This window comes from Patiria miniata, unplaced genomic scaffold (assembly GCF_015706575.1).
Source record: "Patiria miniata isolate m_02_andy unplaced genomic scaffold, ASM1570657v1 HiC_scaffold_1, whole genome shotgun sequence".
Lineage (NCBI taxonomy): Eukaryota > Metazoa > Echinodermata > Asteroidea > Valvatida > Asterinidae > Patiria > Patiria miniata.
In genome coordinates this window covers 29,938,138-29,965,302 of record NW_024037047.1, presented here as the reverse complement: position 1 = coordinate 29,965,302, position 27,165 = coordinate 29,938,138, and the positions used below count along the sequence as shown (strand labels likewise).

Below are 27,165 nucleotides of genomic sequence, written 5' to 3'. Positions count from 1 at the left end.
AAAGAAAATAGCAAGGAAATAAAAGTACAGTTGAAATGAGGACGCTATGAGCTGCCAGCTTAAAGAATGGCCAATGTTGGTTTTAACGACTTCGTACTTAGATAATTATAAATTATTACCGAACAAATTGTGGCTTAAATTGAATGGTAGACCCACAACATACTACACAATCGAATCCCCAATGATGCCAAGTATAAAGTCAAAGTGGATTTTGTTCTCTTTATTTTTTAAATCAAGGGAACCGGCCGTTCTATACACAGTCGCCAAGTTCAGGGAGCATAGGCCTACTCAATATAAAATGTTCTGTAGTGTAATGTAAGAGTCTCTTCCTAGTCTTAAAATCCTATATTTGAGTGAGGGGGAAAAAATTCTTTGATCTGTGTGGCTTTTCCTAACCTTGCCAACCATGATCATCAGATCATGCTGTCAACAATGGACGGTCAGGTCATGCAGATGGTCTACTAAATATTACTAGAAACATGTTTTACAAAACAAATCACACATCATATGAATCTAGGTTGTAGAAAAAAATATTCTGAAATATTTTGAATCCAACAGCTTCTTATAACTAAGTTCAAGGCAAGAATAATGATACGAACTAACGTAGGCCGATGATTCCGGTATCCCCTTCCGAAATTCTCTCCTTCTATGCACGAGAGTGCTGCATCAGTGCGATCAGTGCACATGCATGCCGATGAACTTCTCCGCTTTTTCCACGATTTCTGCATGTGTTGATCACCACACACTCTTCTGACTACCAGCACAAGCAAGTAATTTTATCCACCTTGTCTCGAAGAACGATGAATCGCTCGTCCGAATCGCCGTCGTCCGAGGAGCTCATGGCGGCCGCCATCTTGTTGTCTAGTAGTGCTAACGCGCATGCGCATGCTCTTACTTACGGCGCCCGCTATTGGTCCATTCACCGCACCGCGACAGAAGGGCCTCGCTGATTGGTCGTTGGAAAATAATGACGTAATTCTTCACTCGGCATTTTTTGCGCCGAAACGGAGGAAATCTGAACTTTAAATCGCGATTTTGGTACCGTTTTGGGTCACGGATCAACGGTGGATTTTATATGTGGGCATCCCAACAGCTTCCTGAGTAGTTTAAAGTACAATTTGCTTAGATTTGTGGTATGCGTCGCGAACCTGCAAGATAATCGGCCATGCATCTTGGTCTATAGTCGGAGTATCATCCGTTGTCCACGGAGCCATGTCTCCGGTCCACCGTCTGATATATCTAAGAATGCAAATTTATGCGACTCCGCACGCCAGCCTATCTGAATCGACTTTACTAAATCATGACGTCATTTCATTCCCAAATCTGGACTTAGATTGTGATTGGTCGATTCGGATGCAGTGTTTTTTGAAATACAACAACGGCCGGGCACGCATAGATCTACGAAACCTATACACGACCGTGATTGGCCGGCTCTATTATTGCCTGGCGTATCGTGTAACATATCGTTACAGAGCGCATGACTTTTTGCTCAACTCACAGCGTAAAAAAGAAAAAATTTGTCGTGTCTAGGTTTTATTTATAGATATCCAAGACGAGACCAGGTATGGAAAGCGCCCACTGAATTGTCAGAAAGTCGAGGTCAAGATGCAGTCTTTTTTTCACAATTAATCGCCGAATCAGCTCACATATTATAGTTCGCAAGGGTCTATTACATAGACTAGGTTTAAACCTGCGACCTCTGGAATGCCTACCGGTGCCCTACCAACTGAGCTATCCAGCCCTACGTTGTCAGTTCCCCATTTTGTCAATGTCTTTTTTTCAAGGGACGCAACTCAGAAGCGATAAAACCTGTGTATGCAATGTAGCCTAGGATCACACCCAAAGTCACGATGCTAGCAACATCAGCAATGCTGCAAACCTTGGAAATAGCAAACGGGGATCACTCAGAGAGGACTGATCATGGGCGTGATCCCTAGCAATAAACCAAAGATTGGGGGGGGGGGTTAGGTGGTAGAATAATGAATAAACTGTGTCCGCCTCCTCTGACAAATCAGTTAAGCAGAGGAATAGATCTTTGGAATAGTCCTACCTGCTTCAGTCTTTCAATTTCTTGCTTCAGCTGATCAATTTCAGCCTCGGCTTTCTTCTCGGCCTTTGCTTTGCTTTGTCTTTCCTGTCACAGAATGAAAAAAAAATTGAGAACTATGACCACAATGCACTGGCTGCAATCAATTTACAATAATACTGTAAGCAATACGTGTGGAAGTGAATATCTTTTGTGGGTTTGTACGATTCTCAAAAGAACTGGGAAACTCTTTGTTTCAGACAGTATGCTTTGCCCAAAGCTTTAAGGATGCATTCCAAGGGTGGATCCAAGGAGGGGGGGGGGCAACGGGGACCATGCCTCCCCCCCAAAAAAAAATGTCGCATAAAGTGACGTCATAAAAGTGACGTCGCAATAAAGGCAGGCACTGCGTACACCACCATCTTTACCTCAAAAATAAATTAGTTAAAGTGGTCAAAAATCGCCTCAGATCGCACCACAGTTGCAACTAGAATCCAAAAAAATTCCGGGTCCTTAAGCGGGCCCCAAACCCCTCGCCGTAATTTTTTGACCCACTTTTGGGGTTGGGGCCCCCCCCCAAATTGTGTTCTAGATCCGCCCTTGATGCATTCCGTGTGCTGTTTTTGAGTTTATCCCCCCCCCCCCCCCCGAAAAAAAAAAATTCCTTTGCTAAATTGCAATTTTCAAGCACTACAAAAAGAATTAACCTACGTTTAGTTATTGAATTATAACTTTACAATTTCGAGTTATTGGCTGCCAGACAAAAAAACCCATTCTTATGAGGTAGGCTGGTTCCTACCCTACAATCAGTTTCAATAATGTACGGACCGGGAGCCAGTCTGCTCGCAAAACGGATCGTTTGTACCCAAAACAAAACCCTTTTTTCAGAGGTTTGCAAACGTCCAAAAAGGTTTTTAGTTGTCAAATTTTCAATGGAAAAAAGATAAATTTTTCGCCTCGGGTGCTATGCGCCCTCGGGTGTTCAAAACGTCATATCCCACATCACAGCAGTCAACAATTGTTATATTATTACCTGCTCAAGGAGATCTTTGAGTCTTTGCTGTTCATCTCTGGCATTCTTCTCCAAGCGTTCTCTTTGCTTCATTCTGTCTTCCTCTTCCTGCCATCTCATCTTCCTCGCCTCATCCCTCTCAACATCTCTATCCCTGGTTGTAAAAAAAGCAAAAAACAAAGATGTGGTTATCAAAATAATGTGTAGCTGCACCTCTCATCACACCTGTTCTCAAAAATCTCCACTGGCTACCAGTTTCTTATAGAATAATCTACAAGCTCTTGTTCATCGTCTACAAAGCTCTCAATGGCAAAGCCCCCGCTTACATCACTGACCTCCTCTCACAATACAATCCACCACGCACGCTCCGATCAAGTAATAAATGTTTACTCCATGAACCCATATCACACCGCTCATGGGGGGATAGATCCTTTTCAGCAACAGCGCCTCACCTGTGGAACCAGCTACCAATACACATTAGGACATCTGATTCCATTTTTCCTTCCAAGCATCCCTCAAAACACATCTGATGACTCTGGCTTTTGCTTAATTCATTCTGTTTGTTATCTGAGCTAGGTGCATTCCGATCACATGAGCGGCGTGGGCGTCGGTGTGCATTCGCCACATCTTCATGTCTACATCTGAATTGGAGATGCCTGGCGATGTAGGCCGACGTTCATGTTGTTCACAAGGGAGGAATGCACCTAGGTACCAGCTCCATTTCAGCATCTGTGTAATTTTTATTTTTTTTGTTTCTCTCTAGTGGTATATGTTTATTTTTTTAGTAAATTGGATTAATTGTGTTTATAGCGCCTTAATAGGTGGATATGTGCGCTTTATCAATCTTCATTATTATTATTATTATTATTATTAGGCATCTGCACTCTGTGAGTATGCTTGTGATAAATAATACTTGGGATTAACAAGATGTTGGAGAATCGGAATGAGGAGGTTCTTGGGAGTGTGAGTGGAGGCGAGTGGAGGCCTGCCTACCTCTGTCTCTGGTCTTCTCTGTAGTTTCTGTCTTGTCTTCTGTCTTGGGCTGTCGTTCGCTGTGGCAGCATCTCATGGTGCCAATGTTCCCAGGGCATGGCGACTGCAATCAACAACGATATAAGTCACATCTATTTCATGGGAAAACTTAAACTTACAGGTGCGTAGGATCATTTGTTTTTGGTGTATCTGTTATTGTTGTTGTTATGTGGGGGGGGGGGGGTTTGAAGCAATAAAATTGCTCAAACGCTTGATTAGGGTTCATAACAACTAAGCTCAGGGGCGGCGGAACCGGGCACTTCCCCCCCCCCCCCCCACAAATTTACACAAATGCCCCTCTTACGGACATAAATGTGCCCCCTCGAGCATATATGTGCCCCCTCGAGATGAAAACAAAACTGGACCTAACTGGATAATTTGTTTTCAGTAACCATTTCAGTAACCATTTCCCATGACTGGTTTTGAAGAGTGCCCTCTATTTTGGAAGATGATTACCCCCCCCCCCCCCCCCACCCACCCACTATTTGATTTTACGGAGGCCAAGTGTCCGGTGAAAAAAGAAGCGTCGACATTTCAGGACGGATGTGCCCCCCAACAAAAAATACTGGAGTGACAAAGTGCCTTGCCCAAAGGCACACCCACCAAAACCCCAGGCTGGACTCGCACCCACAACCTGCAGAAATACATGCAGACCACAAATTCAATGCTCCAGACCACGAGACCATGGCAGGGTACCGACTTTTTCTTTCTACTCTTAAATCTTACGGACGTGTCACACAAGGTGGTTTACTTAGGCATCTTGTCCAGGAAATCGCTGAGAAGAAAATGACACTGAGGTATTTTTACATTGGGCTCCGTGCACAAGTACTCCCTCAACGGTAAGAAAGGGAGAGTTGGGGGAGACCACTGGCAGAGACCTCCGAACACATTGCCGACGACGCATGACGCTCACGCGAAGACGCTATGGCTTTGCGCACATTCAGAATCAAATTTGTCGTGCGTACTTCATGCTTTAGGCAGTTCATTAGGTAGTGTGTCCAGGTTGGCTGTAAATATTGCCTGGTGGGACTTGGCCTTAGTCTCATTTGCAATTATTTCACCTTGGGTAGGGTCCAGTACTGGCATCGCACCTCGCCCGCTGTTTAGCTGAATATGTAGAACCTGGTAGAAATGATAGCTGATCTAAAGATGCAGGTAAAACAGACAATGTAATTGAAAAATTCAAAAATGTCAGAAATATTCATGTCTTTACTATCACGAGTTAATGAAGTTGAATTCGAATTCAGTATTTGTCAAGAAAATGCACAGTCAAGCCAAAACTGATATCTTATCCGCTCCATTCACAAGTACCCCCTCACCGGCAAAGAAGGAACAGTTGGGGGTGACCGACCGACGCCATCTTGCCTGACTGTAATTCAATTGCCGCGAAGTGCAGCGCGGCCACTGCGTGTAGGCCTACATAGAACAAATCCCCTGATGTACGTGCGTCACACACAAGGAACGGTGCGCGTCAACCAGCGAAATGTCCTGCCCATGGGACGTCGTTGCTAGGTAAAAGGGCGCCCTCTTTGTCGTCGCACGGAGCCCATAGATAAGTTTTCAGTTATCTGCTAGAAGGCCAATACTTTTCAGATTCGATTAACAACGTTAAAAAAAATACATTCCGCTTACCTCATACATAAGTTCATCTTTAGTCAATTTCACAGCATTTTTCTTAAGAGTGTGTTCCATCTCGGGCAACTGCAAAGACAAATTTCAGAATTTTTTCTAAATCTGGTAAATTCAATGATATTTAAGTTGCAGGAACATTTTCTTTCATTTGGCAAAATAGAAAAAACTGAATGCGTCTGTCTGATGGTATATCTCGAAATGAAAATTCTTCTTTCTAAAACAAGTCCAACAAACTTTACTTCCACGTTCAAACAAAATGTTCTGCTAGTGAGCAAAGACTTACACTATCACATTGCAGGAGGTACTTCCTCAGCAAAATCAAGACACTGACTGCCATGCTAGGTATGATGTCATAGTCTGGTGCATCCAAGCCGATGATGTACTGATCCCATACGTACATGACGGCGTCCAGACTTAGGTAGCCTGGAAAACATCAAAGCAAACAATAGGCTTACATCAACACATAGCTGCCAACTTTTCAAAATCCCAATTAGTAATCAACCCGCGTGGTCATTTTCAACTGCTCGTTTTATCAAAAGCTTTACCAACATCGATTACAGATACATGGTTTACATGTACACATACATGTGCATACCCTTCTTGTTGTGAATAATAATGTACTGGAGGCCAAAAGATAATTTTAAAAAATAATTAAAAAAATAAAAAAAAAAAAATATTTTTTTTTTTAAATTTAGTTTGTTTCAATGTCTGTATTTGTTTGTTGAAGTCAAATAATTATTAACAATAATAACGTGCGCATATTTTTTGAGATGCATGTTATCGATGTGGAGTTTCGAGTTCGTATCAATGTTTACACACGTTGATTTAGGGCCACCGTATGCAATAGAAATATCCCGTCAACATTCCTTGCAAACGCATGCTGATTTATCTTTTCTGGACGTTGTGACAAACTCAAACTCTATTACCAATTATTCCAACCATAATCCTATTAAATTCCATGATTAAAATCTCGCACTGATAGACTCATCCCAGCAAAAAGCGACCAAATGTGCTCACGATCGTCACTGAAAAGTACTCACAATTCACATACAGTACACACAACCACACATCCACGAGATGCAGCACACAAATGACACACCATTGACAAATAGTTTTAGTCTGGTCCTCAAGTACTCCACTGCGCACACTGCATTGATGTCTATCAGGTGCTTGACTGCATTCTTATTAGACTTGTCACCAGTCCATCCATTATCGCGACATTTCGCCAGAAGTTTTCGGTCAAAAACGATACTTTACAAGTATTTTTTTTTCGTTAGGTAGAAAATGGGAAATTCGTAATGTTTTAGTGGCATATCGTATTTTCGTAATTTAACAAACAATTCGTAATAATTACGAAAAATTCGTAACAGTTGGCAGCTATGTCAACATTCAAAACCAAAAATATTGACTCGAGTCCCTATGGGTAAATGACTTGACTCACTCGAGTCACTGTGAGCACATGACTCGACTTGACTCGAGTCCCTCATCAGAAGACTTGACCCAAGCGAAGGCTAATAAGACTCAAGTCCCAAAAATATATGCAAAACTTGGGGGGAAATATTTCCAAGCCAAAATCGAAGCCAAACCAGCCTATAAGGCCGACGTTTCACTTCTTGTTAACTGTTAGTGATACAAATGACTTTCTCTCTTGTCTTTATTTGTTATATAGTGTTTGAGCTAAATATTTGACCAGACTCGACTCGACTCGACTGCACACTGTGACTCGACTCAACTCGACTCGACCTTCTTGACCTAATGACTTGAGCCACTACTTTAAAAATGACTCAACAAAAAACAGTGACTCATTACAACTCTGGTTTTATCATTACTAAATATAATATGTTTTTCAACAATTTAAAGCTGTAGTCCGTTATTTGCAGCCATCCAAAAAGTAACTGACGTAATAATTGTTGAAAAACATACTAGGTTGAAAGATAGTAAGGGGACTAAACTCCCTGTGAAATTATTCTTTATGGCATGCTGTCATTTTGAAGAAATCAACGAAAAAAGGCCTTTCCAACGGTGCGTCTTTAAGACTCACCATTGGAAATTTCCGTTAGTAGTTCGTTTTTTTTATTCGGCGAAGCACGCGCAAGCGTTGACACGACGCACACGTGCACGCGGTTGCTATGATTCGTCGGATCAGTGCGCGACATCGCGCAGCTGCAATCGGCTCAGTGAGAACGTGTCTCCGACGCTGAATTCAGGCCCAATTCAAAACACGATTCAGCAACTTTTGATTTGAAATTGAGATCCTAGAATGCTGTTTTTCTCGAAATATACAGCTGACGCTGAGCTGAAACTTCATCAAGTTAGTTGTTCAGTACCCTTCTTTAGATTTTGAGCACTTTTGTTGCTTCAAACGAACAAAATGTACAAATAACAAATGATGGACAATATCTTTAACAGTTTTTCACTTCTATTTCCATTTGCACTCCATACACCCAATCTCAATTTTTGTGTGAAATTTCCAGACAGCATTCAACATCAACTTTCTGCACGAAAGGTTTCAAGCACAATTTGGGCTAATTCGCTTTTTTTTTTACTTACCAACAAAAAGACATCTAACCATTGGCCTGATTAGAGGCTTGATGCCTTGAACAACTGCAGATGACCACGCAAAGTGACCTGCGATTCAAATCAAGTAGAAAAGACAAAACGTTATTTTAGGGTTGAACAAGAAATTGACTGTAGTGGGGTTTGAACCTGCGACCTCCGGATTGCCGTTCCGGTGCTCTACCAACTGAGCTATCCAGCCCTATGTTGGCAGTTCCACATTTCGTCAATGTCTTTGTTCAAGGGGGGCTTATCAGAAGCCATCAACCTGTATATATGCCCAACTGAGTCATGATGCTAACAACATTAGCAAGGTTGCAAACTGGGAAATAGCAAACAGACATCATTCAGAGAGCTATGTGGTTTCTAGCTAACTTCGAAAAAAATAATGTAGGCAATAATATGGCAACTGCTACAGCTGAAAAAAATATTGAAAATAAATTTTAAAATACACAAAATAAAACGAAAAAAGGCAGAAGTGTTATGCCGCGTGAGGCTCACCACTGAATACTCGTTGCAAGTGTTGCGTAAGCGCCTCATCTTTTTCTTGCAGCATCCCCGCAATCCTGTTTGCAAATGACTCCATGCTCTCCTGAAAATCCTGCAAAGTTGTCAAAATTCAATATGTTGGTTTCTTAGGGACAAGGGTAATTACAACATCACAGTAACTATAATACACATTTCTTTTGAGGAGATTAAAAGAAAATTAGAATCAACACAAAAATCATAAACATTGTTGAAACTTGCAACCCTTTAAATTAAATATAAAAAAGGAACACTGACAATCATTCAGAACACAACCGCCTCACCTCCACGTAGGACTCCCTCATGTAGATTGGCCTGCTGGACATGAACGTAGCGTACTGCTCGATCAGTAGCGCCAGGGTGCTCTCCAGCACGAGTTGTTCTGGCCGTGTAGTTGATAACAAGTTGACCAGGAAAGGAATGACCAACATGTAGTCGGTGTCGATCAGGCTAGTCTTAGTCTTCTTGCAGACGTGGTGGTAGGATAGTATGGCCTTCATTGCATGCAGAATATCTGGACAGGAGACAAAATGCGTTAACGTGTGACAGAACAATACAAAGAGAGTCAGTTGCTAGGAGAGCTTACTGCCGAGTTCAGGCCGATTCATGCGTGGCGCAAATGAGAACGCAGAGCGATTTTGATGTTATGAAACCTTCACGGCGAAATTCGCTGGAATTCAGATGTGTTCCAAGACAATCATGTGACATCATAAATGTGCATTTGCGTTCCCTTGGACACTGAACAGGCCTTTCAATGTAGAGGCCCTTATATAATTGTGCATGATGGAAATTAAAAAAATATTGTCAACACCTTAACCAAAATAGTGTACACTGTCAACTGTTTGACACACAGTATCAAAATGAAGTTGGGATATATGTATGCCCTAATGTACAGGGTGTACCAAAAAAGTAATCAAAATTAATGGGCTAGTATGTGAAAGTTATGAACTTGAACACTGTCAAAGTGGTTCCATCTCAAAGGATTTCACATACTAACCTATTATTTTCGGATAACTTTTATTTTTATATACCATTTACAGAAAGTGAACCAGTGCAAAAAGGTCATTACATTAAATTGGTTCTAGTCATTAAGAAAGTTTTTTCTTCAAATTTACATGTGTAGGACACAATTGAGTCAGGCATTTTGGAAAATATAAGCAAACGACTCAGGAAGATTGCTCGCCTATGTTGCTAAATGTTTACCAACATTGGTGGTGCACAGTCCGTCCAACATCATGTTGCCAAAATTGGCAAACGTTAGCATTGTTCACATGAGGGTCGTTCTATAAATTTGGAGTCCACTTTTTTCCTGTCCCTGTTGCATCTGACATCTATGATTTTATAATTCCGATGCACTTCTTAATGCAGTCGTCCTCCAAGAGTGATTATGAATAGCAAACTACCTACCCAACAAATACAAAATCCTTTGAAGTCATTCTTCATGATACTTGAATGGCAAACAACAAAGTACAGAGGTAACTGGGTCAGAGAAAATATCACACTTTGGACCCCTACATTTTTATAGAATATCCAATAATACAGGGTGGTAAAAAAAATCTGAAACTCGTACTTCCACTACCCTGAGACTCAAAACCACATATATCAAAGAATCTTTTTAGAAGAAAAATGAAACCAAAATCGCCCGATTCAGTCCGGTAGTTTTTATTATAGAGCGTATTTCGTGAAGCAGGATGGGGGCATTTTTGTCCCTATGAATTACTAAACCTCGCCCGGGAATTTGACTTATATTTTAACTGATGTAAGATTAAATATCCACATGAAAGAAGTATCCTTCACAAAATAAGCTATGCAGCAAAAACAACTGGACCGAATCGGGATATTTTGGTATCACAATTCTTCTAAAAGGCTTCTCCATCAATTGGTAGAGGTGGTTTGAGTCTAATGGCAGTGGAAGTATGCCTTTCCTTCCGGTTTTTGTTTGACCACCCTGTAGAATTCAACCTTAGATATCCAGCCTCTACCTGTGTTGTTTGAGAGCTCCTGAAAAGTGGGCTCTCTCATCAGGAGAGCTTCGCTGGTCTGGATGACCTCCAGGTCAAGTATGGACATCACGCTGCTAGGGTCAGCCTTGAGTTGCTCCAGATATAATGACCTCACTGACGATAAAACGGCAACAAGACAAGTGTTTTACTCCCTGAAAACCACTGTTGAGTGCATTTGACAGATCAATATTTAGTCAATTTTTTTTGTTAATTCTCCAATAAAAAGTGACAACAACCTCAAATCAGAGAGTACGTCATTTTGGCTTTTCAAAATTATTGTACTACTGACAACCTATTTTTTTTTAATTAGACTGATTAAAATACAATCCGGTACATAAAAAGCTGGGGCAGTTATGAACAATTAATTTTTTACTTTTGTAATTTAGAAAGTACATTTATTAATTTAAAATGTTAATGACATAAATTCTCATTGTAGGAGCAGACACTTATTGCTTTTTCCCAAACACCCCCCCCCCCCGAATTTTTTTTACTTGTTTGCATTAAGGCGGGTTGATACGCGAATTTGTGACATAAGGGGGAGTATTCGAGCTGCGAATTCGCAAAAATTTAACACATTCAACTTCAGCGAAATTTGTAGCGAATGCTTCGTGACGTCAAGTTCGCATCGCATACCATGAAGTATGAACCTGCCTTTATAACAGAATGAACGTTGTCTGCCTGTGTCCTATAATTTTACACAGAAAAACATTATCCTTGCTTAAGAAAGTGGGTTACATGTCAAAACCTCCATCCTTCCAATGGCAATTATAGCTGAATTAGTGATCATAGACCTCTTTTTGATAGAGCTATTCCAAACTATTAAAATGTGTTTACCCTATCCTTCCATCCTTCTGCTTCAGATTACATGGCATTCGAAAATAGGGTAGGTAGGTAGGGAATTTTTTTTTTTGCAAATTTTTTTTGTGTACGATCGTATGGAGGTATCTGCGTGTAGTCAAGGGTAAAAGGTAGATATTGGTAGTTTTAGGTGTTTTTTCTCATTTTTCCCATAAATTTTTTTTATAAATTAAGGGGCTGTCAGAATAGGGTAGGTATAGGGAAACCGGAAGCAGAACTATTATTTTTTTTGGCCTAAGCAATGTTAGTCCTCGTTTTGATTGAGCAAGCTCGGCAGCTTTGACCTCTCACCCTTGGGGCTCCTGAGGTAGAGTCGCCATGCGATCTGCCTCAGTCGGTCCGGCAACGCCTGGTTGAAAAACCGACGTAGCTTGGCCTTGTTCCCAGGCCAGCTCTTAAGCAGCCCAAGAGCGCCCTCACGAGCCTGGTCCAATACCAGCTCGGACTTGGTCTCCAGGGGCGATGTCGTTAGCAACCGCTGGTTGGCATGGTTACTGAGATGCTTGTCAAGCGCATCGGATGCCGCCAGATTAAAGTTTTGAAAAACATCGCCTGTGATAAACAAAAAGTTAAGATTACGTTATGATTGATGCAGTAAATAGTCACATGTTATGATAGATGTCCCAAGCGGGATGTGGAAAAGTATGCGAAAAGTCTGAGGAGAAGTGTGGATAGAGAAAAGAAAATCTGAACGAAAACAAGTGTTATTTTCAGCTGGTGTGTCAAAAAAGCTACTTGATTTGAAAAATGTAAAATATAAAAAAAAATTAAAGCATATTCTTGATTTAGAGAAAAGAACACTGGAAGAAATATATTCCTACTCATGCATACACAAAATCTGAAGTTCCAGTTTTCTGGGGGGGGGGGTATTTAGTTGTTGTTTTTCACACAAACCATACAACTTAAAAATTCATTAAACAAAAATTCACTTTGCTCAAAACACTGACAGTACATCTGTAACATCTGTCCCGTCCTTCGGATGGGACGTAAAGCCGTAGGTCCCGTGTGTTGTGTAATGCACTTTAAGGAGCATTAACACTTATTGCTATAAAGAGAAGGGGTTTGCCCCGGTGTTTCTGGCAGTGGCTGCAATATGCGCCGCAGCACCTTGTAAACCCCTATAAGGTGCTACATAATGGGTCTCATATTTCTCATAAACTTTAATTACGTTTCTTTATTAATAGACATAATTTCCAGTGCCTTGAGTACCTAATTGTTGGTAGATAAGAGCGCTATAAGACTCCGGTGTTATTATATTATTAATACACTTCTTAGTGCCTATCTGACCTTCTTTTATTGCCTTGGCAGCCCTTTCCAGAAACAACTGTTTTTCTGGGTCGGATAGGTCAGTGAACTTTGACACGTGGCTCTCAGTCAGTTGCTGTTGAATGGCTTGGTTCAGCTCCTCGGTCAAGACCTTCCACTCCTAGAAATACGGGGCAAAATAATCATAATGTCAACAAAATACTTATTAATATTATTGTCACCATGGCATGTTCATCCATAAGAAAACTGTCACCTTCAGAAATGCAATATGGTTATGTACCTAGGACTCTACCATGTCCAAATGTTAAAAAAAGGCGATTCGTAGAGTCCTAGTTACTCGGACTAGTCGTTAGGCCTACTTCTCAACCAGTGCAGAGTACGGAAACTCCCGGGGTGATCGTGTAGTTTAGGGCCCGGTTCCTATAAGGGAACAAAATCCACTTTAAAATTATCGGACCTATCAAACTAGTTGGCGACATTCTCAATAAACAGGAATGTCATAGATAGAGGGAAGGGTTTTGATTTTTTTGAGGGAAATTTGGGGGTAAAATGATGATGACAGCGCAGCGACAACACGCGACCCGAAAATAAAGATGGCAAACACCGCGCGATGTACCGTGAGCACGCACGGCGCACTGAATCTCAAGGTACAAACCGCGCAGGGAAATCGTGATTTCTACCCCAAGAATCTGTTCAAAATTGCAAAATGGGTATCATTAGAATTGATAAAAGTCTGTTTTTTATTTCACAGGTGATTTTTGAGCAATAAAAAACATTTTTGACTCTAAAAGTCTAATTTGATCAAAACAAAACAGGGGCCCTACACTTCACGATCGCCACTCCCAAAAATTGAAAAAAGGTTCCACTGCCTTTGTTTTTACCTGATGTGTTTCAAGCTAGTACAAAGTAAACAATACAAAACTATGTCATAGGCCTATACACGTACGAGCATTAACATGATTAAGGGTGTCGGACGCTTCGCCCCATTTCCACGTTGCCCCATGTCACTTCGCCCCTAACCACTTCGCCCCATCCCCACTTCGCCCCATCCCCACATCGCCCCATCTCCGCTTCGCCCCATCCCCACTTCGCCCCATCCCCGCTTCGCCCCATCCCCACTTCGCCCCATCCCCACTTCGCCCCATGTAGTATAAAAAAGGGAAGGCTAGGGGTGCAGACCAAATAAACTGCCAAAGACCCCAGATAATGAATGCTCCCAATTCTAGAAACTCAGGAAAAATACAAACTCTCTGATGAGGTGCTCGAGACACAGATGAGAGAAATGATGGCTTAAATAAAATCATCAGCCGCTGGATTCAAAAGAATCCCGTAGGTATGGGTCAGTGAGTTCAAAGGAACTCACTGCCTTGAGGAAAATGTTCCGTCAAAATTTGTCTGATATGTGAGACTTACAACTTCATTGATGAGATTGGTTCCTCCAAGAGTGAAATTAGGATGTCAAAGGTATTGTCGTTCTCAGATAAGTGGGAGACGGGTTGGTATAGCCGGGTTGGGAACAAAGTTGGATCTTTTACTTCAAGCTTTTTTCTCGGTAGGGGAGAGCCTAGCTTGAGAGGTTGGTTATGAATTGTTCATTTGGTGATGGGCTAATTCTTTCCGTTGGTTAGCAATTAGTGAATCTATTGAAATAGTTTTTTTTTAAGCCAAAAAAATAGATGAGATTTTTTTTTTTACATGTAACGGCTGGGGCGAAGTGGGGATGGGGCGAAGTGGGGATGGGGCGAAGTGGGGATTGGGCGAAGTGGGGATGGGGCGATGTGGGGATGGGGCGAAGTGGGGATGGGGCGAAGTGGTTAGGGGCGAAGTGACATGGGGCGACGTGGAAATGGGGCGAAGTGTCCGACATTCCATGATTAATAATGTTGCGTAAAAGGAATGGGTTTTGGGGCGACTGTGTCAGTCCATGGTCCTTTTGCATGGGCAGTGGGGCGACTTGACCAAAATCATCATCTCATTTTTTGACAAAATATTAACTGAAAATAAAGTGCAAACCATGAAAAAATTTTCAATCTTTACAACACGATAACAATTTCAGATTGATACTTGTACAAATGCACATCTGAATAACAAAATATACTAACATCTGTCTGTACAATTTCACTTTTACAATCGAGCAACCAGCGCGGATGAGCAGATTTCACTGGAGCCGCCATGTTGTTTACACCTGCCAACCAAGTCAGCGCGATGGCACACACAATTCTATTGGCCGAATGAGGAATTCGGGGTACATCTAAGCTAATGAACGTCCTCGTTTAATACCGTGCGTAATCAAATTGGGACGAACAAAAACATGGCCGCCTCCATTGTCGCATTCGTCGGTCTGATTACGGGTAAGAAATTGTGAAATAAGTTGTAATCAACCAATTTTTACAATACTGATGACATACAGAACTATTGCTTGAGTATTTTTTCTCATTTAGATTCACACATTTGTTCATTTTTTATTTATTCAAGGTGTTTTTGCGGCAACTTTTGATCCGTATTTCCCCCGCGATTTGACTGTTGCTGAACCGAACTTAGAGGTTAGTCTTGTTTCAGTCGCCTGGCGCATGCCTGGGTTTGCAGTTTCAATAAATGAGTAATAAAATCGCAATGTTGTAAACTCGTTACCAAAGTAGGCCCCCAGTCATGCTAACCTAGTCTTATTTATATCTTTGCTTTTCTTGTGTCCAGATCATTGTGGGAAGTCCTGCACCCCCCCCCCCGGCTTAGCCCCCCCCCCCCCCCCCCCCCTGCTTAGCCTCCCCTTTACTAGCCTCCCTCGCCCCTTGATGCCATTATATGCAACTTAATAATGGGTTACATGGTCAGAAGATTAGCAACTGTGTTTTAAAATCCTCCGAATATGTGGTATCTGCAATTTACATTTATTAATTCCCCCATTCCAACCTTTAAACCAACCCCCTCAAACCCCCCCCCCCCTTTTTCAACCTAGACCTCGATATCCCTTCAAGTATGCCCCCCCTTTCTTTTCACCACCTACACCCCTCCTGTTTAATGGAACATTTTGAAAATTATCTTTTTATCAGATTATAAAATAGTACTTGTTCTGAATTTGAAGTACACTGATTCACGTCAAAATTGTCTTGCAGACTTAAATGCAAACTTATACTTTGTAATTTTTCAGGGACATCATGCTACCACAGGGGAAGATCTTGTGTTTATTATTCGTAGCCAGCAGGCAAGTCCTCACGATCAGTGGGCTAAACAAGTCAAGGCAGACATAGAACAGCAGTATCGTATCTTGAATTTGGTAAGTCTTGACCACAGGTCACAGGCTTAGATTCACATGATTCAGATGTCAACTTCCGGTTGAAGAAAAATTATGCAAAACATGGGCAGAATTTTTTTAAAATTGGAACATAACTCCATTATTTTCCTCCCAAAGTTTCAAAAGACAACACAGATTTGTTTCCCTGCCTGATTTGAACATCAGATAAAATCTAGAGGTTTCCGGGTTTTTTTTTATTTACACAACTGTAAAAAGTTCCAAAGTGTGGAAGTTTAAAGCATTGTTCTTTCTTTCTTGTTTCAGGGCAACCCACAAGTTTTTTTACTGCATCAACAGTATGAGTTCAGCGGCGTGTGGACAATTCTGCCTGTATTACCTAAGTATGTTTAATTGACCTTTCCTTGGAAAATATCATAAAAGACTAGTGTTCTCACATCTCATTTAGTATCTTGGATAAACTGCAGCACAAGTTTATCCACAGAAGGCTCGTCGTATCAGGTGATTTCTTGCTCAATGTCCAGAATCATCCCAAAATGAAGTTAACAGTTTGTAAACATTCCCGTCTCCCAGAGATTTTGGGAAAATTATTCAGAATCATGCAACTATTGACCAATTCAGTTCAATGGGCTTATTGCTGACCAACTTTTCCACAACTGATCCCTGACATCTAACCCTCCTATGCAAACATAGTGCCAACTTGTCCTTTCAAAATCAATCAACCGACTGTTTTAAAAAGAGCTCCCAGCCTACATAAAGCAGGACAGACTGGCTGTGACTGTTTATTTAACTTGATACAGCTGTGCTTTGACTGTAGGTGATTGATAAGCCAGCTGTGCCACTAGTTTTCTGCTTTTGTCTGTTGGCTGAATTTGACTTTTCAGAGTTCTTGCTTAAAAATGTGATCTGCCTGTTGGTGACTAGCCCGTGTAAAAGGCATGGCAGGGGAAGTGGATGGCATTTTTGACAGTCTGTGACTGTTTAAACAGTAGGAGGGTTAATAAGATGACTCCTTATTTTCAGGTTTAACATTTAAAAATCATTTCAATGAAATCAATGCAGGCAGGAATTTATTTCAGAGAACTGCTATTAAGCACCCAGGTTATTTTGCTCAGGCAGGAATTTTTAACTGGTCAAAAACAATAGTCAACGTATCAAAATGCAAAAAAAGACATTGAATGTAATTGGCAATTAAATATGCAAAGCAACACTCAGTAGCATGTTACAAAATAAGGTTAGACAGATAAGCAAGTGTGTTTGCAGAGATCGACTAATAAGTCCAGTGCAGTCCAGTCTTATACACGTAAAGGTAGCATTGTCTGTAAAGAAATTTCCAGATCTGGTACACGGTACCCTGTGGAGACGTGTGCATAATAGGAACAAAAGATTGTAAATGTCTCCACAGGGCAATTTCTATAGGTGAATACACCACTTCCTTTTTCTCATCAAGATTACATCCCTGTAAACTCACAACAGACTTTTGTTTCATATTTCAAACCATTTTGTAAAGATTGAATGAGGATTTTGGCCAGGCCAAATGGTTATTCTTCTGTGAGGAACAGACACGAGTCAGCGTCCACGGTCTGCTGCAAGTTCTTACCAAGTATAATCCACAGCAGGTATTCATTCACTTTTTTCTCGAATTCTTTTGCTGGTTTTGTAAGATTTCCAAATTTTAATTTTGAATTTTAAGGGATTATTTTTTTATGAATCTGGGTTGTATCAGTTCTATGTTGTTGGACTAATACCACGATATGTTTCTCTGCTTGGTGTCTTTAAAGCTACAGTCCATCATTTGTAATTTGTGCATTTTGTTCGTTTGAAGCAACAAAAGAGTTCAAAATCTAATGAAGGATACTGAGCAACTAACCTGATGAAGCTTCAGCTAAGCTTCAGCTGTACATTCCGAGAAAAACAGCATTCTAAGATCTCAATTTCAAATCAAAAGTTACTGAATCATGTTTTGAATTGTTTTGAATTGCAGCTATACGCGACGTCGCGCACTGATCCGACGAATTACAACAACCGCGCACGCGTGTGCGTCGTTCCAATACTTGTGCGCGCTGCACTGAATAACAAAACGAACTACTAATTTAAATTTTCCTACGGTGCTTCTTAAGAATCACCATTGGAAATGCCTTCTTTCGTTGATTACTTCAAAATGACAGCTTCCCAGAAAGAATAATTTCACAGGGAGTTTAGTTCCCTTACTATCTTTCAACCAAGTTTGTTTTTCAACAATAATTACGCCAGTTACTTTTCGGATGGCTGCAAATGATGGACTATAGCTTTAAGTGTTTGGCTCTGTTCCTGAACAGTAGGCCTACACTTTGCAAATGTCAACCGCCAAATTAAAGCATCACAGTTTTTATTGATGGACATGTGAGGTGCCATTTCATGAACTTTTCTTTTGCTGAACATGTACAAAAATGTAACTACACTAAATTTCGGGACCATCTCCCTCAGAACAACGTAGGGGTTTATACTGGCTTGTGAAATCACAGGCAAATGCTGAGAGTGATCCCATAATAATTCAGAGTGAACCCACAATTGAAGCTTTCTTCATCTATCTTTGGAATATACATTAAAAAAAAAAATGGTGAAATCCATCTGACAGTATTTAAGTTTATGTTTAAGTCTTTGAAGCAGCATTGTAACTGTGAACAGAAATTAAACTTATATTTTTGTGTTATCCTCAGGAGTGGTTTTTAGGCCGTGCTTTACAAGACCGAGCAGCCTCTGTCATCCATCACTACCGTTTCCATGACGACCCATCCAAGTTCTCCTACCCTGACTTTGAGGCAGGCTGGCTGATCAGTACTGGTCTTTTGCGCGGGTAATTCAAATCACAACAAGATCAATTTTGCTTTTGCTGACTTTCACATTTATACAAGAAAAGTGCTTAATCAGGGAATTCTGGGGTGCAGAAATGTTCGGGCCAAAAAAAGAAGGCATCCTGAAAGTAGAATCTGTTAACGTTTATGTTAACCTTTTGTTTGATCAGTCACAGACAGTCAAAACTTCAATCTTGGTCCCTGATGCCTTTTACACAGGCTAGTCACCAACAGTCAGGTCATATTTCCTGTAGGCACTGTGACAGTCAAATTCCATCAATAGACAAAAGCAGGTGACTGGTAGGCACAGCTGGCTTATCAATCTCCTACAGTCAAAGCATAGCTATTTCAAGTTTCATAACAATCACAGCCAGTCAATCCTGCTTTATGAAGGCAGGGAGCACTCAACTGTTAAAAACAGTCACTTGATTTATTTTGACTGCTGGGCTGGCCTTGTTGAAATTGCCAGCCAGAGAGGGAGGGTTAATGTTTATGTAAACAATTATTTTTTTTCCCCTGAAGTCTTTGCGTCAGAGAAAAAAACTGGACACAAAAAGCTGTAAGGATCTCAAACGCTGTTGTATTTTGTCCTTTTACAGCCTTGCCGACAGATGGGAAACCGAGGAGCATCGAATGGATTTCTCCATTGATGTCAAACACGAGGTAAAATAGTTGGAATAACCTGGCTCAGGATATTTTTTTGTGGATGTCATAAATCCTTCAAAATATGTCACAGTGTCCAAGGGCGGATCCAGAACACAATTTTTTTGGGGGGCCAAAAAATTTTGGTCCCCCAAAAAAGTGGGTCAAAAAAATTACGGCGTGGGGTTCGGGGCCCGCTTAAGAGCCCCGAACATTGTTTGGATTCTAGATGCTCTGTGGTGCGATCTGAGGCAATTTCTGACCACTTTAACCAATGTTTTTTTGAGGAAAAGATGGTGGTGTACTCATTGCCAGCCTTTATTGCGATGTCATATAAAAAATTATAAAAAATTGGTTTCGTTTTGGGGGGGCCATGGCCCCCTTTGGCCCCCCCCCCCCTGGATCCGCCCTTGACAGTGTCCCATGGTTAAGAATACAGCAAGCCTGTTAAAAATGAAAGTGTGAAGTTTCGGGAACATTCACTCCGTAATTCAAAGACTTTTATGGATTATTATTATTTATTTTTTTTGGCTAATTTCTTTTACCTCCAAGTTCCAAGATGATTGAGTAGACCGATATGTCTTGTTTCCTTTTCAGTTGGCCTATTACATATTGAATGACGGTAATGGCACTCGACTGACAGCCCTGCCTGCCCTATGTGCTGGAAATGTTGAGGAGAACCCTGCGCCCAGGTCTGACAGTGAGATCAGAAAGGCACTGAACAAGGCAATACGAGATGGTCCCCAGGAGGAGGATGGGTGTGTCTCCGCCCACCCAAAGGGGCTACCTACTTGTGTAAGTTCAGTCATAGCCTATCAGGCTGCAGTTAAAGGTAATATATAACATTTGCAATCATAAAAAAACAAAACTACCCAAATATGATGCAATACCTTACTTAACTGTAAGTGAATAATAATTTCAAACATCTTGTGACATCATGGCACCTGGTGTGCTGTCATTTTAAAGTAAATGGAATTTTTGTATAAATTTCCAACAATGGTCGGCCGACCATTGTTGAAAAAAAACTGATTTTATTTCAAATACTGCCCCCAATTTACCAAAGTTAGTCCAGATTTTGTTTGCAATCGATTACCCATCTGTGAAGGGGTGCAAGCCAGCTATAATCACTTATGTACTTTTCAAGTTGCGGAATTTTAAACACAACCACCATTTCAAAGTTCTCTCCACGGATCACAAAAAAAGGTAAGTGTTCTTTCAGCAAAACGAAAACAATTCACACACATCCCTATGTGTTTTTTGTTTTCGTTTTGCTGAAAGAACACTTACCTTCTTGTGATCAGTGAACAGAACTTTAAAACGGTGGTTGTGTTTAAAATTCCGTAACTTGAAAAGTACATGAGTGGTTGGAATTATTCTTGTACTAAAAGAAAGCTTATGGATTGGGCTTTCATGTCCTAGATTTTGAAAGTGCTACATGCAGAACTTCACTAAAACAATGGTCTCGACATTTGTGGGGGTTTTTTTTTTCAGTTCAGTTTTGGGATTTTACCAGATTGATAAAATATTGCACTTCACATCTTGTAATGTGTTTTCATGTGTACAGGCAGAGGCCGTTCTCAAGGAAGACATTCTGTTTGCAGTGAAGACATGCAAGAAGTTTCACAAGGACAGAGGTATTTTATTACAGAAAAAGACAAATGAAATAATACTGCAACTATAGCTCTTGATCACTGACGTCTTGGGCCGAGACTACATGCGCGCGTGTGTAGAACATTTTGCACACTGCGCGCATGTGCACCTGATGGGGTTGGACGCACAGTTGTAATTTGCCTACAAAGATGGCTGTCTATGAGAGAGGTCTATAGCGTGTGACTTGACTAGGGACTGGAAGACTTATGATTAACGTTTGACTCCACTTCAACACTGTACTAGTACAAATGAATGGACTAGTAGTCTCTTTGTCAACAACTGTCAATTCCTTAGTTTTGTTTCTTTTTCCAGTGCCCATCGTACAGCAAACCTGGGGCAAGCATACCAGCCACATCGTCTTTGTCAGCGACGTCCAAGACGACACCATACCCACCATTGCCTCCGGAGTGCCCAACACTGAGAGAGGCAAGTAAACACACAAAAAGTCTGATGTTAAAATAACACCCGTTTCATACTTGTTTCTAGATTCGAACAGAACCAAACAGTATGTACAGTGACTCAGGTTGTCCCAAATAGTTTTGGTTTCAGACAGTCAAACTTTCCACTGACTAGACCTGGAATCATTTGGAACACCTGCCACAGTCAGTCTTTCGTGCGTTGCTCCCAATTGTTTCATACGTCAATCTTAATCCAAATCTTGGAAAGTATTGGCTCTTTGTGACTCTGGAATGCCAATCTGAAATTTGTGTAATCGATACATGGTCACTTATTAGACCAATTTCTGTTAATAAAGATAAAGAATGTCTTATGCACTGCCCAGAGTAAACTCGAACTAAGATTTAGTGATGGGGTCCGGCAAGACTTGTTCCTGTTAATTAAGAAAAACTTGATCACTTCAGAGGCAGATTTTTTATAATTGAAGAGACATACATGTAGAAATTGTTTTAAGATATTCCTGAACTACAAGATCTGGGTCGTATATATGGTTAAAACGGTGTTGAAAATAAAGCTCAAGTTAAGGAATAGCGGCTATTTACAGAAGAATGGTCAAAAACTAGTTTGTCCACGTCTATGGCAGTCATGTAGACCTAGTTACAATAATTGCAGTTCTTTGTGCGCACAGTACTATTATTGTGTTGACCATATCTTATAGACTTGCGTGTGGATAAACTGGTTTTTGACTATCTTTTTTTAAACTATCGCCATTTTTTTTAATTTAGGCTTTATTTTCAGCGCCATTTTCATCATATACCACAAAGATGCTGTAGTTTAGGAATATCTTGAAACAATTTTAACATGTCTCCCCAATTCCCAAAAATCTACGTCTGAAAAAGTGTACAGGTTTTTTTGGACCACCCTGAACACACACATAAATCTCAAGTCCTCGCAATCACAGGTTATCCATGTCAAGTGACCGACTATTTGTTGAATTTTATTTTTGTTCCGTGATTCTGTTACCGTGACTTGTAATTTGACTTGTCACTGACTGATAATAACTTGGTCAGATAATGCAGATATCATACGTTGTGTAAAAAGCTGCAAATTTCTTGGTGGCTCTGGCGTAAACATTACATGATTCTCCATTTGATATACTTCAGGACACTGTGGCAAGCTGTTTGCCATCTTTGAGATGTTCAACTCCAAGCCTGAATACCTCAAGTACTCCTGGCTGGTAGTAGCTGATGATGATACCATACTCAGGTAAGACTCCTCATCACTAACGTAATAAAGATGTGACAATCACACGTTTAAACCTTCAAAAGAAGGGGAAAAAACAAATCTGTTTGCAAAAGTGTAACCAAAATCCGAATTGTAAAAAGGGACCTACGTTCACGCGATCTTCGTTTGAGTTAAACCTACGTAGCACAAATAATCAACGACGTTTTCAAACTTATTTAATTTACAAAACCTGTATCACAGTGCTTGATTATATTCGGGGTACAGAAAGTGAAGTTTTGAAATTTTTTCAATGACTGCTGGTCTGCAGACATAATGGGCAGGCAGCTGCCTTCATAAAATGGCTAAAAGTTGAATCAGTTCTTAAAATATTTCCTAGCGTTTACAAAATTAAATGCAAAGTCACATCCTTAGAATGTAATCACAATCACTATGTCAACAAAAACCACCACCATTGACATGGTATTAAACATTAGTGGGGCGCTGTGGTCCAATGGTTACGGTGTTGGACTCGTGTGCCGTGGTACATGGGTTCGAATCCTGACCGTGGGAACATGGTGCTTGTGCTCTTGAGCAAGGCGCTTTACCATTATTGCTTCGTCCTTCGGATGGGACGTCAAGCCGTTGGTCCCATGTGTTGTGTAATGCACGTTAAAGAACCCAGTAACACTTATCGCTAAGAAAAGGGGTTTGCCCCGGTGTTTCTGGCAGTGGCTGCAATTTGTGCCACAGCACCTTGTAAACCCTTGTAAGGTGCTACATAATGGGTCTCATATTTCTCATAAATTTCATTTACCTGTCTTTAATAACAGACATAATTTCCAGCGCCTTGAGTACCTAATTGTTGGTAGATACGTGCGCTATATAAGACTCCGGTATTATTATTGTTGTTGTCTTTTACAATTCCGGTAAGCAAGCATCATGAATAAGAATTGCATTTTTCTTTTTTGTCTGCTACAGTGTAGCCAGATTGCGAGCACTCTTATCTTGCTACAATGCCAAGAAGCTGGTATTTCTGGGTGAGCGGTATGGCTACGGACATCTCAAGCTGGGCTGGGGCTATGACTACCTCACAGGGGGTGGTGGGTAAGTTTAAAATAACTGTAAGAGTATTATTTTAAACTGTATCATCATATCTGTGAACTGTAGGAGTATCCAAACACTTGGAATGCTTGGAACATTCTGTCAGGAGCACTGCTTTTTCCAATTTCAAAAAAATAGTTGCTGTTTCATTGTGAACAGCATGAAATGCTGGGTGGTCCCATATTAGAATGCTGGTCTAGAGGCCCGTATACTAACTTGAGAACAACCTCATTCACTAAGAAACCAATTTTTTCCCATTTGGGAAAACAGTCAATACACAACGGGAACGTTAGAAGTTTTCAGACAGTTCGCTATGGAAAGTGATGTCCCAGAGACGAAACCCTCCCAAAATTGTTCTTTTCCTTTGGAAAAACACATTTTCTTGGGTGTAACTGTCAATTGTGCATTTGATCTCATTATTAAGTGCTGAGCATAATCTTGTTATACAAGAATACTGCAACAGAAGTGAAATACTTTCGGGCACCCAACTTTTCGCTGCAGTATACCCTGCTAATAGAGTCACTTAAAAGTCCACACAAAATAGGAATTTGTTGTTCTAGTTCTTGAACTATTTTTGTAGTCTACATTGTTCATGACGTAAACCATCAACTGCAATGGCCAATTATTAGATGTATAAACAAAATTTGGAAGAAAAATCAATGGAAAGTATGCTTCTGTAACACAGCGTGCACACAGTTACACCAGTGTCAATATTCCGGGCCAAATAAGTTATAAGCCAGATTCATTATAACATTACATTTCCAAAAATTTTGAAAAACATCTTTTTTCCTATTTCTGTCTCGTCAGAATGATCTTCAGTCGCGCTGGTATACAGCAACTTCTAGCCACCGGCTGCAAGTGCAACAAAGATGAAGACCCTGACGACATGATATTTGGGATGTGCACCAAGCGACACGACATGCCTATCACCCATTCACCACTCTTTCACCAGGTAGGGCAGTTGAAGGAGGTTGGGAGTTGACACATAGTACATGTAACAAAATTTGACTTTTCAACAAAAGAGAAGAAAATTGACACTATTTTGAACCTCTCCCACATAGTAAGACTTAAAATCTTGAAACTGAAGCCTATGCCAAATCATAGACAAACTTTGTCTTTAACCACTTAGCGCCGGGTTTATTATTGCCAAAAATGTTGAAATTTTCAAAAGGCAAATTTTTCCAGCCAACTTCTGATATCCAAACGCCACAGATACTGGTTTGCAAGAGTGATTTCAACAGTATTTGTGAGATACTTCTTGCCGAAACCTCATATGTTTCAATACTCTGGGGTTTGCACTGGAGCATAAATTGTACAATAGGCCGTGCACAACGGCCCACACAACGGTCAGCACACGGTCTGCCTCCACAGACTACATGGACTTTGTGTGTTTAGACATCACCTGGCGGCGAATCAAGGCAATTTTGACGTTTTAACCTGTCAGCCGTGCCTGTGCACAAAAACAGCCAGTGCGTGTTATCACGGCCTCTGGCGCGAACTAAAAGGGCTGGGGGGGGGGGCCAGATCCCCCCTCAGCCGTGAGATGGGCCCAAAAAAACTGACCCTTTTAGGGTGAAGTCTTCAGGTTTGTTCCATCTTGGTTTTAAGGTATTCACATCTCAATCTCTACATAACATGTCTCCAACATGTTATCGTCTCATGGATGGGAGAAGTTAACTGACAGAAGGGAAATCCACCAGATGACTCAACTCTACAAGATAATCACTCACACCATTGCCATCCATGCTTCAGACTGTCTTCAACCAAAAATGCAGAGATCCAGGAGGGGGAACAACAACCAATTCAACATAGTACAAACATCCTCAACTGCATTCAAGAATTCTTTTTTTCCAAGGACCATTAAATTATGGAATGACCTGCCCCAACACATCACTGACTCTATGACGCACAAGACCTTTAGGGACAACTACTAGTACTACAACCACATCATGAACGAGACCTAGGTGCCGACACCTCCCCGTGACCTCCTAGTCAAGATCCCTAGAGGATGTTTCAGGAGGAAACTAACAAAGTACCAAGTATAAAGCTTTACTAATGTAGGTATGCACTAATGAATGGAAAATTAAGCCCTTCATCAAATTCGCATTGCCATTGCTTAGAGGGTCACTTTGAATGCAGATTCCATAGGTGTGTTAGTCGTTTTCATCAATATTCATGACCATATTAATATTCAGTACTTATCAATATTCATGGAATTCCCTACCACCAGGCCCGCCCCTCGGACTACGCAGTAGGCTACCTCCAGCACCAGACCCCTGTCTCCTTCCACAAGCACCTGAATGCAGACCCGCTGGCAGTCTACAGGGATTGGTTCAAACATGCTGATGAGGTGGACTCCAGAACACATGGGGCACAGGGAGAGAGGGAGGAGTTATGATGGTCAGTGCCCTTGGTCCTTATCATATTGAGATGATTGCAATTAAAGTTTGGTTACTAGGATAGCATTATAACTAGACCCATTTTTAAAGAAGAATCTGAAATTTGGACACGGAGTAATTCTCTAGCTTAAATTCAATCCCAATTCATTTATTTTGTTAGCAAAAGTAAAAATGTGCTAATTTAGGTAGCCCTCATGCATCTGCAATGAATTTTCCAATTTCCTCAATTCCGGTGATTCACAATGTAGTGCGCCACCAAGAGTTTGCCTCGGAGAGTCCATTTTTCAAGTTAATGGTCGACAAAACATGGCCCATTTGAATGAGTGTCACTAGACAACTTGAGCTAATTTGAAACAGATTGGGCAAAGCGTTCTGCCGCCTTACAGAAAAAAACACCATATTGATAAAAAGAATTTCAAATATCCCACGCTGCATTGTGAATCGCCCGAATTGTTGCTGTGTAGTCCCATCAACTATTCAAACATTTTATTTGTATGCCGATAACTAGCTCTTCAGTATAATATGTGTGTGCTAAATGGCTGCCATTAAGAATGTTGTCTTTTTAAAGTAATTGTGAATATCAAAACAAATCTTGCCAAGTAACCACGTTTGCAATCCAAGTCATTTTATTTTCCTTCAAAGTAATAGCTTTGTAGCGCACATAAGAATATACCAATTCACTTTTGTCAATCTTAGTTAGTAAAGGTTTTCCTTAGGGCCCATCTCGTTCATATCCAGGAAGAGTTCCAGACAAGTTGC

General features: G+C 40.9%; 2 protein-coding genes and 1 long non-coding RNA gene across 3 annotated transcripts in view; 1 reads left to right on the top strand and 2 right to left on the bottom strand.

Annotated features, from left to right (window-relative positions):
- Positions 1-806, bottom strand: part of LOC119728306 — a 2,351-nt gene extending 1,545 nt beyond the window's left edge. Inside the window, exon 1 of the long non-coding RNA XR_005271036.1 lies at positions 604-806. This is a non-coding gene — a long non-coding RNA (uncharacterized LOC119728306). The remainder of the gene's footprint in view (positions 1-603) is intronic.
- Positions 1-15,127, bottom strand: part of LOC119728290 — a 21,294-nt gene extending 6,167 nt beyond the window's left edge. Inside the window, exons 1-13 of the mRNA XM_038200479.1 lie at positions 15,013-15,127; positions 12,932-13,070; positions 11,936-12,196; positions 10,766-10,900; positions 9,068-9,297; positions 8,760-8,859; positions 8,253-8,330; positions 5,986-6,125; positions 5,703-5,771; positions 5,132-5,213; positions 4,032-4,134; positions 3,060-3,192; positions 2,051-2,134 (exon numbers count right to left, since the gene is read on the bottom strand). Coding sequence (XP_038056407.1) covers positions 2,051-2,134; positions 3,060-3,192; positions 4,032-4,134; positions 5,132-5,213; positions 5,703-5,771; positions 5,986-6,125; positions 8,253-8,330; positions 8,760-8,859; positions 9,068-9,297; positions 10,766-10,900; positions 11,936-12,196; positions 12,932-13,070; positions 15,013-15,084 — 1,626 coding nt within the window. The 5' untranslated portion in view covers positions 15,085-15,127. The remainder of the gene's footprint in view (positions 1-2,050; positions 2,135-3,059; positions 3,193-4,031; positions 4,135-5,131; positions 5,214-5,702; positions 5,772-5,985; positions 6,126-8,252; positions 8,331-8,759; positions 8,860-9,067; positions 9,298-10,765; positions 10,901-11,935; positions 12,197-12,931; positions 13,071-15,012) is intronic.
- On the top strand, positions 15,126-27,165 carry LOC119728300 (beta-1,3-glucosyltransferase-like). Its single transcript, XM_038200487.1, has 14 exons — positions 15,126-15,261; positions 15,386-15,453; positions 16,059-16,184; positions 16,467-16,543; positions 17,671-17,779; positions 18,860-18,996; positions 19,594-19,657; positions 20,234-20,431; positions 21,201-21,270; positions 21,599-21,712; positions 22,846-22,948; positions 23,885-24,010; positions 24,815-24,959; positions 26,238-27,165. Exons 1-14 carry the CDS (start codon positions 15,222-15,224, stop codon positions 26,403-26,405), a joined length of 1,545 nt encoding a protein of 514 aa, XP_038056415.1. The 5' UTR covers positions 15,126-15,221; the 3' UTR covers positions 26,406-27,165.

Bases quoted from the DNA above. Each gene is read 5' to 3' on its own strand.
- LOC119728300 (XM_038200487.1), top strand. From the start codon at position 15,222: ATGGCCGCCTCCATTGTCGCATTCGTCGGTCTGATTACGG. The intron at 15,262-15,385 runs GTAAGAAATTGT...TATTTATTCAAG, and splicing joins ATTCGTCGGTCTGATTACGG to GTGTTTTTGCGGCAACTTTT. The intron at 16,544-17,670 runs GTATGTTTAATT...CATTTTGTAAAG, and splicing joins ATTCTGCCTGTATTACCTAA to ATTGAATGAGGATTTTGGCC.